At 41.6% G+C, this 14363-nt stretch overlaps 2 protein-coding genes across 4 annotated transcripts in view; one reads left to right on the forward strand and one right to left on the reverse strand.

Moving 5' to 3' along the window:
- Positions 1-867: 867 nt before the first annotated feature.
- MED21 (mediator complex subunit 21) lies at positions 868-6684 on the reverse strand. Of its 2 annotated transcripts, XM_060166680.1 has the most exons (4): positions 6621-6684; positions 2561-2675; positions 1914-2014; positions 868-1354 (listed from the first exon to the last, which is right to left on the reverse strand). In XM_060166680.1, exons 1-4 carry the CDS (start codon positions 6660-6662, stop codon positions 1178-1180), a joined length of 435 nt encoding a protein of 144 aa, XP_060022663.1. In that variant the 5' UTR covers positions 6663-6684; the 3' UTR covers positions 868-1177. The 2 variants fall into 2 exon arrangements, with proteins under 2 accessions (XP_060022663.1, XP_060022664.1); XM_060166681.1 differs by lacking the exon at positions 868-1354 and having other exon boundaries at positions 1963-2030.
- Positions 6685-13179: 6495 nt separating this feature from the next.
- Positions 13180-14363, forward strand: part of TM7SF3 (transmembrane 7 superfamily member 3) — a 37657-nt gene continuing 36473 nt past the window's right edge. For both annotated transcript variants that reach the window (XM_060166682.1, XM_060166683.1), the window contains exon 1: positions 13180-13386. In XM_060166682.1, coding sequence (XP_060022665.1) covers positions 13296-13386 — 91 coding nt within the window. In that variant the 5' untranslated portion in view covers positions 13180-13295. The remainder of the gene's footprint in view (positions 13387-14363) is intronic.

Consider the following 14363-nt stretch of genomic DNA (forward strand, 5'->3'; position numbering starts at 1 on the left):
TCACCTGGCATGAAATTTTTCTTTTCTTTTTCCTTTTTTGTAACGGCTTTATTGGGAAATAATTAGCATACCATAAGTCACCCTTTTAAAGTATGTATTTCAGTGTTTTTCAGTAAACTCAGTTGTGCAACAACGTCCACTAATTCCAAAACATTTTCATCACCCCAAAAAGAAACCCCATAGGCACTGAATTTAATATATAGCGTATATATAACCAACATCCAGCACAATTTCTATTATTTCCCCAGTGATTCACATCATCTCCATCACAAATCAAGTTTTCCGATCTGCGTGGATTTCTGTTAGATCTCTCTATTCTCTTCCACTGGCCTATTTATCTATCCCTGCACTAATACATGCTGTCTTATTAAAGCAAGCTGTCATTCTGTATTTTCTAATGAGAATACTGATTTCTACTGACACTTTGTACTTCCATATAAATTTTAGAAATAACTTGTCAATTTCCACAGAAATCCCAGTTGGAAACTTAGTTAAAATTCTGGGGGCTTCCCGGGGCTTCGCTGGTGGCGCAGTGGTTGAGAGTCCGCCTGCTGATGCAGGGGACATGGGTTCGTGCCCCCGGTCCGGGAGGATCCCACATGCCGCGGAGCGGCTGGGCCCGTGAGCCATGGCCGCTGAGCCTGCGCGTCTGGAGCCTGTGCTCCGCAACGGGAGAGGCCACAGCAGTGAGAGGCCCGCGTACCGCAAAATAAATAAATAAATAAATAAAAGAGGCAGAAGGATATCAACCTAAATTCAAAAGTCCACTATCTCTGCATTTACCACCTCTCCTCTGGCTTGAGGGATGTTTTGATTTGTAAAGACTGTAAAAATATGACAAAAATAAAGACAAATTACATCACAACAGAATTTTATAGTACATCTGTTTAATTATATTATGACCATTAATGCAATATCTGCCTCAATAATTTAACCCAGATAACAATTTAAAAAAATGGCATAATGACAGTTTAAAGCTGGTTCAATCACGATTTTACAAGCTTATTATTAAGAGTGAAAACAGAAGACTATTTAAAATAGCTAAGAAGATAACGTGTCATAGTGCTTAACGTTTCTGTAACTGTTGGTAAGGCTTCCATCTAAATCTGATGCAGCATTCTCAATGGCATTGAAACAGTTCTTTTCTCAGCCACACGCACGGTATAGATACACTGTGCTATGAGTCTGGAAGAGACTGGCTATGGGTGCCACTTCTTGTCTTCAGCTGGGACTGTGCAATATCAGCAAGTGCGCTCTGTATCTTTTCCAGAAGCATGTCCCCTCGATAAACAACATCCTCCAGACACGTAGCAGCTTCGTGATTTTCTTCTTCCAGCTTATACAAGCTTGCAGCCTTTATAAGACACAAATTTAAGAATGTTCTGAGAAATGAAAAACTTGGAGATCAAAGAAAGTTGAGGCGGAAAGAACCTGCAGTAAAAGTATTTACTTTTAAATCTGATGACTACCCAACCATTGTGATAGAGTTTTCAGTTGCAGAAATCCTAAGATCAGATAAAACTTTCAGTGGCAGAAATCCTAAGATCAGAGTCTTCCCGTATGAATTAACTTAAAAGATGACTTCGATTGGAGATCTCTGGATGGCTACATGAGACTTCCTTCCACGCTGCTTTCGGACACTACTATTCTACTCCACACCCAGAATGTGCCCCTCCTCTCACTCTTTGCAAGGAAAAGAAGCAAACTGAGGAAAATGGCAAGTTTTCTTTAAGCTCAAAATTGGACAATTATACACATTCAGCTCAGTCTTTAACAGACTACAGTAGTTCACAGTAAAATTCCCACTTCAAAATTTAGATTAACTTTGAAAATTGTAACAAAAGGCACTAAATCTATCTCTTTAATTCAAAATTCTCTACTCACAAAATTCTCAAAGGAAAAGATATTTTTACCTGTAAAGCAGCTGTAGATTCTTCACTGGGTAAGGAATCTATCAAAACATCAATGTCTTTTGCTGTTCGTGCAATCAACGCTGCAAAAAGCTGGGCATATTCTAGAGAAAGATGGTACTCGTTTAGGATATTAGAGAATCTCAAGTTTTCAGAAAGAGAAATTAAACTTTATGAAAACAGAAAACTTCATAACTTTTTCTGTAGCAGGCTTCTAATGATTAAAGTGTAATTTCAACACATCAATTCTATTACGTTTGAGAATTAGCTTTAATATTAACTCAAATTGGAATGTAAGCATAATGTATATCATTTCATTTATTAGGACAATACAGTGGTCACTTGAATAAAGGAATCTATAAATGGGATGCCTTTCTTATTAAGGTCCCTCAAGTAAAATTCAGCTAAATTCATACAATTCTCCTCTAAACAAGTAAAACGTCTGTTATTTGACAAGAAAAGAATTATGAGGTGTTACATAAATTGACTATAACAAATTCATTTCTTTTATGACAAACTTGCAGTAATATTCTCAAACAATAACATTTTTAGAAAGCCATAAATAAGTTGAATTTTTCAATAAATCTAATTTTAAGGGATTACAGGTAATGTGAGAGTCAAACTAAGAGAAGCCAAGAAAATCTATTTACCTTCTGTAGGATTAGCTGGCTGATCTTTGTTAATGGCTGTCTGAATATTACTAAAAGAGGCAGGAGGACCACACTGCTGCAACACTCCAATGGCATTACAAAACTGATCCGCAAGCTTGAGGCCAAAGGAAAGGTGGCAAAGTTAGAAAGGATTTATCTGTTTTACCGATTTTATTGGTAACGGCAGCAACAATGTTCCTATTATAATGGTCTCTGAGCAAGAAAATAAAACAGAAAGGAGTAATTCTGGATAACATAAACCAGTTACTAACAATGATTAAATGTTTTAATCATACAAAGAAACTACGTTTGGTTTCAATCAAAGAAATACAAAATAATCTTTCTTTTCTTCCCAAGGTAACAGAATGACTAGAGAAATATATGCCAATACTTACTGCAAGCACAAGTAAAGACTTTTGGGGAAGTAGTGGTGGAAAAGAGCAAATGTGATAGGCAAATATCTAAGAATGGCCCCAGGGTAAATTTTAAAATGTGACCCCTTTTCTCAAACTAGAGTAGTTACAAGAATAAAAGTGGGGAAAAGACTGCACCTTAAGTATTCTGAAATGTTTTTCTCCAGGACTCAAGCTGTGAACTCCCAGGGCTCTAAAAGTATTCCTTAATCAGTTTTGAAGATTGAGAATACCAAGTCCTTACAGAAACCGTGTCCCATGGGGTTAATGGAAGCTGTCACACTAACAAAAATACTGGAGTATGTCTTACAGAACAGCAGATAAGGGAACAGCTCGTTAGAAACCCCTCTGCTTGTAACCTGCCTTTAATGATTAAGACTGCTTTAGTTTTTTTTTCTTTCCCTAATTGCACACCCTCCAAGCTTCACGTAGCCCATGTCATACCACACCAGACTTCTTACCACCCCTACAGATAACACTGCTGATGCGTGCATCACTGTAGTAACAGGGGCTTAAGTTGTTTTCCAGAAATTTGGAAGATTTGGAGCGGGCCCCTGCCCAGTTCAGACCACCTAAGAATTGTTGGGACCACCAACCCTAAAACTGGTCCCGTGCACAACACCAATTACCTCACCTTTTCCCTACCTCCACCCACCCTTCCCCAGGCCTGAGAACACCCTGCTTCTTTAACCCATAAAATCTCAAGCCTCTTGCCTTCTGGGAAGCAATCTGAGATTTGTTCTCCTGTCTCCTCACTCCGCTGCCTCCTGAATAAATAAACCCCTTCTCTGCTATGAAACTCGGTGTCTCAGTGTTCGGCCTGCTCCAAGTCCAGCAAACAAACCTGGCTCCATAACATTACCATCTCCAAACCTAAGATTCCTAGTCTCCCCACCAACTGCTCTCCATAGTCCCGACCTCTCAAACCTCAATTCCTTATCTCCAATCAGTGAATCAGCATTTCCACTAAGATTCACTGCCATTATTTGAATTACAGAACTCAAAGTCAACTGTTTCCTTTGTTTAATATCTAATTTCTATTGAGAATCTCCTAGTGAACCAGTCTAACTTCAGACTCAACTTTCATCTTCAAATCCTGCTAATACTACTACAAATCTTTCCCTTTTCCTTCTACCATCACTGCTGCTGTTAGTTCAACTTCACACAAGAATTGTTTACAACAGACTCCTTATTAATTTCTAGTTCTTATTTTCTTTTTTTAAATTATTTATTTATTTATTTTTGGCTGCTTTGGGTCTTTGTTGCTGCAAGCCGGCTTTCTCTAGTTGTGGCGAGTGGGGGCTACTCTTTGTTGTGGTGCACGGGCTTCTCACTGGGGTGTCTTCTCTTGTTGCGGAGCACAGGCTCTAGGTGCAGGGGCTTCAGTAGTTGCAGCTCAAGGGCTCAGTAGTTGTGGCTCGCCGTCTCTAGAGCACAGGCTCAGGGGTTGTGACGCACAGGCTTAGCTGCTCCGCAGCATGTGGGATCTTCCCAGACCAGGGATCGAACCCGTGTCCCCTGCATTGGCAGGCAAATTCTTAACCACTGTGCCACCAGGGAAGTTCCTAGTTCTTATTATTTTCTATGTTATTTTACTCTGCTCAAAAATTTTGAGTTTGCCCCAGCATGGTCTTCAAGATAAATCTCCAAGTCTTCAGGCTATTTCAAAGCTTTCAATAATCTAAGTCAACTCTACTTGTTCATTATCTACTCCTCCTTCACATATGCCTGACTGGTGATAAATTCATTCCTGACTACACTGCTTTTGCTCACATTTTGCAAAGGTAATAGAGTGGCAGTCACTGCTCTGAAGCTGTACAAATGTGGATTCTAATTCTGGTTCTGCTAACTCGAGTTTCTTTTAATTTTTAAATTGGGAACATTCTCACATTATAGCATTGTTATGAAGAAGACAGAAAACACACACAAATATTCAACACACTGGCTATTTGCCCTGTCCTTATGAAGCTCTCAAAATCCATTTATTCAACAAATACTTATCAAAAATCAACTCTATGACAAGCATTGTATATAACTGTATAAACACACTGATACAGTGAACAAGACAGTTTCTGCTCTCATGGAGTTCTCAGTGGGTAAAATAAATTTTATTTTAATAATTTCACAAATAATTACAATTCAGATAAATGCTAATAAGATTCCCTCTATTTTAATTAATATCACTCAACAGTTCACTTTACTTCAGCACTTACAGCTGAAAACACTCAATTCATTACAACTCATAACCACATACTGCCTTTGCATTATTTAAATGTCTCTTGAGTATATGACATCGTTCTAATCAGACTGTAAACTCCTCAAGGAGTATTTCTCTGTAACCATGGTGGTGCACCCATCATGGATACCAGGCACCCATACCAGTTAACCTAGAGGTTTTTCTCCAAAATCCAATGATCAGCCTGCCTACCATGGAGTTAAGGGCCATATTCACTTTTCCATACCATCCTTCTGGCTGAGACATGTATGAATACACAACATTTCCCCTAAAATAACATTTGTATCCAGCTGCATCATTACAATTTGATTTTGTAAAGCGTCAAAGGAGTATCTCCCTGAGGGAGACTGGTTGGCAGCCCAGGCAAGTCACCAAAGGTAGAATTTACCTTGGTGAATTCATCAACATTTAGGGGCTGGCCCTCACACACAAAGTAGATCAGTTTCTTGTGAGCAGATTCACACTCTTCAAGTGCACAAAAACTAATAACAGGAATACCAACTTATTAGCTTCCGCTGAGAAAAAACTGGCAAGAGACCAGGTACTTGGATTTTCCAGTCAACATCTCACCTGGGACATCAAATTATAAATAGAATAACAGAAATGTAAACAAGTTAGCTCTTAATGGTAATAAGTATATGAATTCTTTGGTTTGCATACTTTCTACGTACACATAACAAGAAAAATAATCAGAAGGATCAAAGTAAGGGGGTCTACTCACAACACCTGACTTTTCATAGGGAGTAAACCCACTGGCAGGCATTTTAAAAACCTTAAATAAAGATATACGAAGGTCAGAAGATTGACTATCATAAAGACGTCGGTTTTCCCTAAACTGACATGCTGGGGGCGTGGCCAAGAGATGGAACCCTTGGTCTATACGAACCAACTAAGATGAAACAAAACTTTTCACTTTACTATCACTCCCGCCCCAACCTGAAAATTTTGGCGAAGGAATATTCTCGGCTAACATCTAATGGCAAAAATCCAATCATTAAGAACAAGAATTGCCCTCCGTGGGTTAACACTGATAAAGGGAAAAAAGCTTCCGCTTCCTCTCCCCTCCCGGCCAAAGAGGAGCAATCCCATAAGCACCACTGACAAGCAAATAAAACCTTTCCGAGAGAACATGATAAGGCCGTGAAGCGTGACAGTCCACGCAGTCCTGTCACGGAGTGGAGTGAGATCCTCCACTTCGCAGGCTAAGAGGCCGCTGGCTCCCGCACCGCCCCGCCGCCGGCCTAAGACCTTCCAGACCGCGGCGCCGCCTCCCTCCAACCCCAGCGCTTGATGCTGAAACCCGGCCTCAGTCCACTCCCCACTTCCGAGTTTTGTCCCTCGGACCTCTTTTTCTGCCTTGCTTTCCCCCGGGAAAGAAGACGACGGAGATTAATCGCGTGCAATTACTCACCGAGTTCACGGCGTCCTGCAACTGCGTTAGGCGATCCGCCATGTTCCTCCCGCAAACAAAGAAACGCGAGAGTAGCTGCTCGTACGCAATTGGGCAGCTCTAGGATGCGTCATGGCCAATCACAGGGCTGCGTTCTTGGAGGGGGTGGAGTCAAGCGTCACTCCACGCCCGGCGCGGAGTGGGCGGGACTTTCCGGAGGCCTACTTTATATGGACTACTTCCACCTGGGGCGACTCAGCCGTGCGCACGTTCAGTAACGCGGGGGCTGTACAGGGCCCACTTTGCTTGGGGTGCCAACATACTTTCTCGTGGCTTTTAGGTGTTAAACACTTTACAGAGATGGTTGGATTATGCGGTTTTTAAAAGTAATTTTCCCTATCCTCCCTTGTATCCGTTTATAAACATCGCCTTGAATACTTGCATGGACCACAAAACATACACAGCAAACAACTAAAGAATACTTGGGAGTCACGGTACCAACTTGAGTGTCAAGAAATCCAAATTAAAATTCAGCAAGTAATCAGGACGGGCTGTGTTCGGGCCTCCGTTGCTTTTGGGTGCGGAACGCCTGGATACGTATTTAAATGTGGGTGCGCTGGGGCAGCTGACACACGTGAGATGGAAAGTGTCCAAAACTAGTACTAAACTGAGCTGTAATGGCCGTGTTGGAAGATTATGGAAAACATAGGTCTTGTGGGCAAAAGTGAGAGGAGGAAGACGGTAAGGTAAGAGGTAAGGTGTAATCAGCATCTCTTGTTTGTGTGACTGCGAGAAACTCGGTAAGGAACAAAGCAGGGTTGGTGGAGAAGAGAGTAGAAGTTTCACAGTGGGAAAGAGGAGAAGGTAGTGGGAAAAGAGGAGGTTCCTGGAAAATAAGCCAGGTGCGTAGGTGCGGTATGTTCAGTTTTAAAAAAGATAAGCTGTGCAATTTAGGTTTAGACTTGGGACCTATTGAGGGTTTCAGTGTGAAGAGTGATGGTCGAAACTTGGTATTTAAGGAAAGTTAGAGCTGGGGATAGTCTGGAAAGAAATGAGGCTGGAATCAGCTAATGACTGCTTTGTGGACTTGAGACAAACTCACGGACCCTCCTCCTCAGGCTGATTATCCCTGATTACCCTCCTGGGGTTGGGGGAGGGTGGAGAAAACTCTCCATTGGGAACTTGGCTTGTGGGTTCTACTCCAGGCCTAGCTGGGAAGCTCCACTTCTGCTTCACCACCACACGACCCCACCTCCAAACAATCGACAAAACTGCTGAGACCTAATTGGGAACCTCTACAGGTGAGGCACCTCCCCCCTTAATGGGATTATTGAGAGAATTCTAATTTGTTTTAACTGTAATATGGGGTAAGCTTGTGACCCTCTCTTCTCACCCCCAGCTGAGAGTGTTCCTTACTGAATGTCTGCCACGTGCCAGAAAGTTATGTGGGTGCTGGGTTTGCAAAGATGAATAAGCCAGGGGCTCACAAGGAGGAGGGGTCTGCAGTTATTCAAGAATGAGGTGAGTTGGGCCTAGTCTAGGGTGTTGAGCCTGAGAAGAGAAGACAAGGCTAGTTTTGAAGGAAAAATTCACACGGATTGGTGCCTGGCTGGATACAGCGGGATGAATGACAGCACCCATGAAGGGAGAATACTAAGTTTTGTAGCCTGATTGAAGAGAATTTGGGCACTTGGGGTAGAACCACTCTGAAGCAACTCCTATTACAACCCAACTTCCATCCTGTTGTCCTGTCGTTATGTTCCTTACAGTTTTCAGTAGCTCCACAGAGACTTCAGGTTGATGTTCAGCCATTTCTGCTTGGGTTTCAAGGTTGACCATAATCTGGCTCTAGGAAACAGATTCCCGCCTCCTCATGCAATAGTTTTCTGAGTGAAATAATCACTTCAGATTATTCAGCCACAGCCCCTGAAAACTTTTGTTTTTCCTGAGCTTCTTAAGCCTCTTCTGGCCATGGACCCCTAAAGAATCAGATGAAAACTGTGGACCTTTTCCCAGACCAGGCTCTCAAAATTTTGCATACATTTTCAGGGGTTTATGAACCTCTTGAAGCTGTGGACTTCAGGTAATAATCCACCTGCAAAATACAGTCTTATATGTGTAGCTCAGGATGCCTCAACAATGGCTCTATTGACGTTTGAGGCTGATTATATTCTCTGTTCTGAGGTGCTGTCCGGTGCATTGTAGGATGTTTGTCAGCATCCCTGTCCTCTACTCACGAGATGAGAGTAGCAATGCCCCCCCACCCAGTCGTGACAACACAAAATATCTCCAGATAGTCCCAGATGACTCCTAGCAAATGTGGGGCAAAATTGCCTCCAATTGATAACCACTCAATTCTTTACCTTTATCAAAACAATTTCTTTGCTGTTATTTAATTCACACTCGATCTTTTAAAGTTTTACTTTTTACTTTTAATGTAAATTTTATGAATTACTAGATTCCACATGGACCCCTTCTCTCTCATGATTTTGACTTTTTTTTTTTTTTTTTTTTTTTTTTGCGGTACGTGGGCCTCTCACTGTTGTGGCCTCTCCCGTTGCGGAGCACAGGCTCCGGACGCGCAGGCTCAGCGGCCATAGCTTAGGGGCCCAGCTGCTCTGGCATGTGGGATCTTCCCGGACCGGGGCACGAACCCGTGTCCCCTGCATCAGCAGGCGGACTCTCAACCACTGCGCCACCAGGGAAGAAGCCCCGACATTTTTTTCATATGCTTTTTAATTTGCTTTTCTTGAAGCTCCTACTGGATTACATGGTTTTAAGAGGAGGAACTCAGTATTATGTATCTCTTATCTTTGAAACACAATTTTGGTATGTCCTTTTAAACTTTATATTATTAAAAGTTTCAAACATACACAAAAGTAGAGAGAATAGTATGGTGAACACTCATGTACCCACCACCCAGCTTTGATTTTTTATCAACTCATAGCCAATCTTGTAGTAAGTACTTTGATTTTTTTAATCTGTAGTGACTCCCTATTTTTTCAGGAAAAAAGTCTTTAACAGTTCTTTAACTTGACATTCTAGACCCTTAACTACCTTTATTACCTACTCAGTCACAATTTATTGAACATCTAAACTGTTCCAAGCACTGTGCTGAAATACTGTAAATAAGCATTTGTTACATTAGATTCTTTGCAATTCCCTACAGATGCTCTGCTGTTTCGTACTCCTATGCACATCATATAAGATGCATTAATTCTCTCTTCCTTGTATGAAAAGCCCACACTTCCATCCCTACCTCGATTTTGTTCCCCTGTTGATCATCCACTCAGCTTTAAACCTCAGTTTAAACATTTCTTTCTTGATAAAACCTTTCCTGAAATCCTGGAGTAAGTTAGTTGCTCCCAATCTTCAGAATTGTTCCTTGTACTTGTTATTCCATTTAACACATTGAGGTTTAATTATCCATACATGACTCTAATTCACTCACCACCATGAGCTACTTGTGGGCAGGAAACATATTTTAATTGTTTCCATATTTCCAATGCCTAGCACCTAGCATTTAGCCTGACACTTAGAAGACTCTGAATGCATATTTATGGACTAAATGAATGAATTTCCTAGCATAATGATTTCCATATGTTACTAAATAAACATTTATTGAATTTAATTTAATGAACACAGTCCAAAGAATGTAACCCACAGGAAGAACAAGTGTTAAAAAATACAGAGCAATAAAATGGATAACTAATAAGAACCTACTGTATAAAAAAAATAAATAAAATTCTAAAATTCCAAAAAAAAATACAGAGCAAAGGTGAGGTTAGAATGAGATAGAATACATGGGCAAGCTTCACAGAGCACCTTTCCTGCCTTTCCCCTGGAGCTCTATTCCCATCTCCATCCACGGTGTCTTGGGCTTTGTCAAAAATCTAGGATAGGTTGCCTGCCTTCTTTTTCTAGACTTGAAGCAGTCCTTAAGGCTCTAGTTATCTATATCTTGGATTTGGGAATCTTGTCAGTTTTTGTGTTTCCTTTCAATTCTTAGGAATAAAAACTCATCTGCAAAGCTGCTGGGCCCATTTTCTTCACAGGTTGCCAGTGGAACTCTGACATGAGCAAGGAACCCCAGCCAATATTCTTCCCAAGCTGTTACAGTATTTTGAAGCCAAGGTAATGAGGCCCTCTGCTGCTTACTGACACATCTGTCATCAGCTGTCCACTGCAGGCACAGGGAACTGCAATGCTAAAGTGTGGAAGAGAGGGAATGGGGTTAGTTCAGGGAAGTGAAATTAATTCAGCATGGCCAGCATAGAGGAGTTGAGTTGCAGCAAGAACCTGGAGAGCTGGACAGGTGCTACATCATGAAAAACATTATGTGTCATACTCAGGAAGATGGACTGTTATCCTGAATGCTTTTACCAGAAAACCTTTAGAAGTATATCTTTAAAAAATTTTTATTTTCTTATTCAAAAGCCATACACATTCAATGTAGAAATTTTACAAAGAGCAGAAATGTGCAGAGAAAATCATTCTTAATCCAATCACCTGGAGATAAACTCTTTTAAACATTTTGATAATGTTCTTTCAACCTTTCTATGCATATAAACATGAATGCATATTAAAAAGAAAACAAAATAAAGCTCATACTATATACATACATATATATATATTGCTTTTTAACTTGCCTTTTCATAAACACTTCCTGATCAATCAGTTGCCTTTTAAAAAATGATTTTTGAATGGCTACAAGGTATTCTATTATATGGCTACGTTACAGGTTATTTAATTAACTTATTGTTGGGCATTTAGGTTGTTTTAGTTTTTTTGCTATTGTAAATAACATCTTGAACAGTTTTGTGCACTAATATATATATATAATTTTTATACATATTTACATACTTAAATCCAAAAGTGCAATTATCACACCAAAGCTGAGTATTTTTAAGATTTCTGATACAGCTCATGCCGTAAAAAGTTGTATGAAATTACACTCTCACTAGTTAGATCTCAGAATGTCTTCTCAGCTCTTTCATCCACACTCGAAGTTCTTGTTCTTTTAAGATATTTACAGCTTAGCTTCTTAATTTGATTTTGTGTGTTACTAGTGAATTTGAACATTTTTTCATGTGTTTACTGGCCATTTGTGTTTCTTTTCTTCTATTTTTTTGTTTTTTAAATTCCCTATTCATGTCGTTTGCTAACTTTTACTTTTGGTCATCAACTTGACTTTTCATATGGTCTATTGTTTATGGTGTTTATTGACTTTAATAAAATTAAAATTTTTAAGTAGCCAACTCTACCAATCTTTTCCTTTATGGTTTCCTCCTTTGCTTTTTTGCTTAGAAAGTTCCTCCACTGAATAATTCTGATCACTTCTGGTTTGGCACTGCCAGATTCCAATTGATTTTTGCTCAAATAAACTCTTAAAAGAAAAAAAAAAAAGACAGTTCCATCATTCTGCGATCAACTTTTTTCCTTAAACGTGTATTTCTTCTAGCTCTTTTAAGATTTTAATTTTATTTATTACTTTGGGATTTCATTGTGACAATGTGAGATAGAGTTGTAATCCTCTCTCCCCAGTACTGTGCAGCTAATCAGTTATCAGACACAATTTACTGAATAATACATCCACGGGTCCAAATGCTACCCTTATAATCGCTGCTATCATCGTCCCGGGGTTTCATCTATTGAGAGTTACTGGAAAGAGGGTATGTAGGACAGTGAATAAACACCATAGGAATAAATAGTACTACCGCAGGTGTGAACATTTGGACCAGGCAGAGGAAGGACAGTAAAAGAGTTGTGCCTATTAATATTATGGTGATTGCTATAGGTTTTTAGTTTAGTAGTGGGTTAACCACATATGGAATTTTCAACATAGTTGCTTATTAAAATAGATAACTGAAAAAGTTAAAGAGCAGGAAAAATAAAGCAGGGCAATCTTCCCCAAATAAATTTGAGTCTATAAATCTAATTCCACAATCGTCTCACGAGCCATCTGTCACATGCACTACGGTCCTTTAAACAGCCCTCACGTATAAAATTTGAGAGAGGAAGTTCAGATGAAGGTCTTGAGTCTTCGAGGATAATTTCACTTAGAGAAAACGAAACATTTTTAATTGTGGCGCTCATCACCAGCGCAATAACCACCACAGAAACAGCACTGCCCCCGTATTTTCATACCAACATATCCCTGAGGAGCTAAGGCAATTGCGACAGGGAGAAACGATCAACTCTTACCGTTTTGAGCACCAGATTCCTGTTTTTTTCCGTTTGCAAAGGAAACGCGGGAAACTGGAGCCTGGAGACGTTAGGCCGCAACAGAAAAGGTTATTTTTCACTCGAACGGTAGTTTTCGTAAGTGCGAAAGATACCAAAGTGAGAAGTACAGGTTACAACCCAGAACTTCCTGGGGTCGCCGCAGCCCCCTGCGCAAGGGTGCCCGCAGCGCCGCCGGCCGGGAGGAGGCGAGCGTCGCCCGGGCACGCCCCTCCGCTCCCGTCCCCGCCCTCGCCCCGGGGGGCGCCGTCGCCGTGACGTGAGGGGCTGGAAGAGGCGTGGGGCCGCGCAGCAGGGCTGATTGCCGGAACTGGAGCCCTCTGCCGGGGCGGGGGGCGCGCGGGCTCCGCGGGGCTGGCAGGTGTGCTGCGCGTGCACCTGGCGAGCGATGGCGCCGGCCGCGGGCGCCCCGGGATAGCGCGGGCTAGGTGGCGGCGCCCGGCTGGGGCAGCAATGGAGCTCCTTCGGCTGCTGCTCCTGGCTGTGTTGGCGTCGGAACCGGCGGCGGCCGCCGGAGCCGAGACCGTCGGGAACTCCAGCGAGGGTAAGGTCGGGGGCGCCTGACTGCTGCAACCCAAACTTGGTCTTGCATTTCTTGCAAGGTCAGAGTCCACCCCGGGGTCTGTCCGCGCAGCGGGGGAGGCGGTGAGTTCAGAACCGGCAGGAATGGATCGAGGTCCTTTCCTGCAGAAGGCAAGTCCCATTGCTAAGGAGTCCTTACTGTCAACCTCCTAATTTAGGTTGGGGGAATGGGAAGAGATAGGAAACTCTCTTGTTCAGACACATTATTCTCTCCCTTAGGGTGCAGCCATGTTTGTAGGTTTTATTTAACACATTAAAACACCTCTTTGCTCCCAAGTGGCTGGTCTGAGCGTCTGGACTGCGAGGCTTGATGCAGCCAAGGTGCAGCGGGTTTTTGTACTCCAAAATCTAGGTGCTTTTCAAACTGGTTATGCTCTACGGAGTTTCAGAGGAAAAGTGAACCCAGAATGGGACTTTAGACCATAGGTCATGTGCTTGGTGAATGGATTTTAGCAATAGTTGGTGGTTTGTTAATATAAACTGTAAAAAGCGTTAATTGTATGAAGCTGATAATCATGTGCTTTTCCACGGGGTCAAGAACATTCTTGGTTTTGTTTTGAGCTTAAGAGACTAGTTGTAGTTCTGAAACATAATATTTTCTGAATAATGTGATTCTGTTTCTGAATGCTTATCTTTGAAAAGCACTTGTGCAAACTGAATCCTAGAATTTTTGCCTAGAATTTAAGGCCAAAGCTGAAAAGGGCGGTTATAGTTTTGCAGAAAAAATAGCCTTATTTATAACAGGGCGCTAACATTCACTGCGTGCAGTATGTGCCAGGTGCCTTTCATGGCAGTGTTATTTAATCCTTACAACCCTGTTAGATAATTATTGTCCTCACTGGTGGAGGATGAACCTGAGGCCCAAGACGATGCTCACTACACAAGTAAACAGCTAAGAGGGGCACAGACAGCAGATGAACCCGTGTGTCTTGTTGTCAA

This window comes from Lagenorhynchus albirostris, chromosome 11 (genome assembly GCF_949774975.1).
Source record: "Lagenorhynchus albirostris chromosome 11, mLagAlb1.1, whole genome shotgun sequence".
Classification (NCBI taxonomy): Eukaryota; Metazoa; Chordata; class Mammalia; order Artiodactyla; family Delphinidae; genus Lagenorhynchus; species Lagenorhynchus albirostris.

What these genes read in the sequence shown, in the direction of transcription:
- MED21 (XM_060166680.1), bottom strand. Translation starts at nt 6,662, where the DNA reads ATGGCGGATCGCCTAACGCAGTTGCAGGACGCCGTGAACTCG. An exon ending in GCCAGCTAATCCTACAGAAG is followed by an intron (nt 2,015 to 2,560) that starts GTAAATAGATTT and finishes ATCTTTCTCTAG; the next exon opens with AATATGCCCAGCTTTTTGCA. An exon ending in AATCTACAGCTGCTTTACAG is followed by an intron (nt 1,355 to 1,913) that starts GTAAAAATATCT and finishes TGTCTTATAAAG; the next exon opens with GCTGCAAGCTTGTATAAGCT.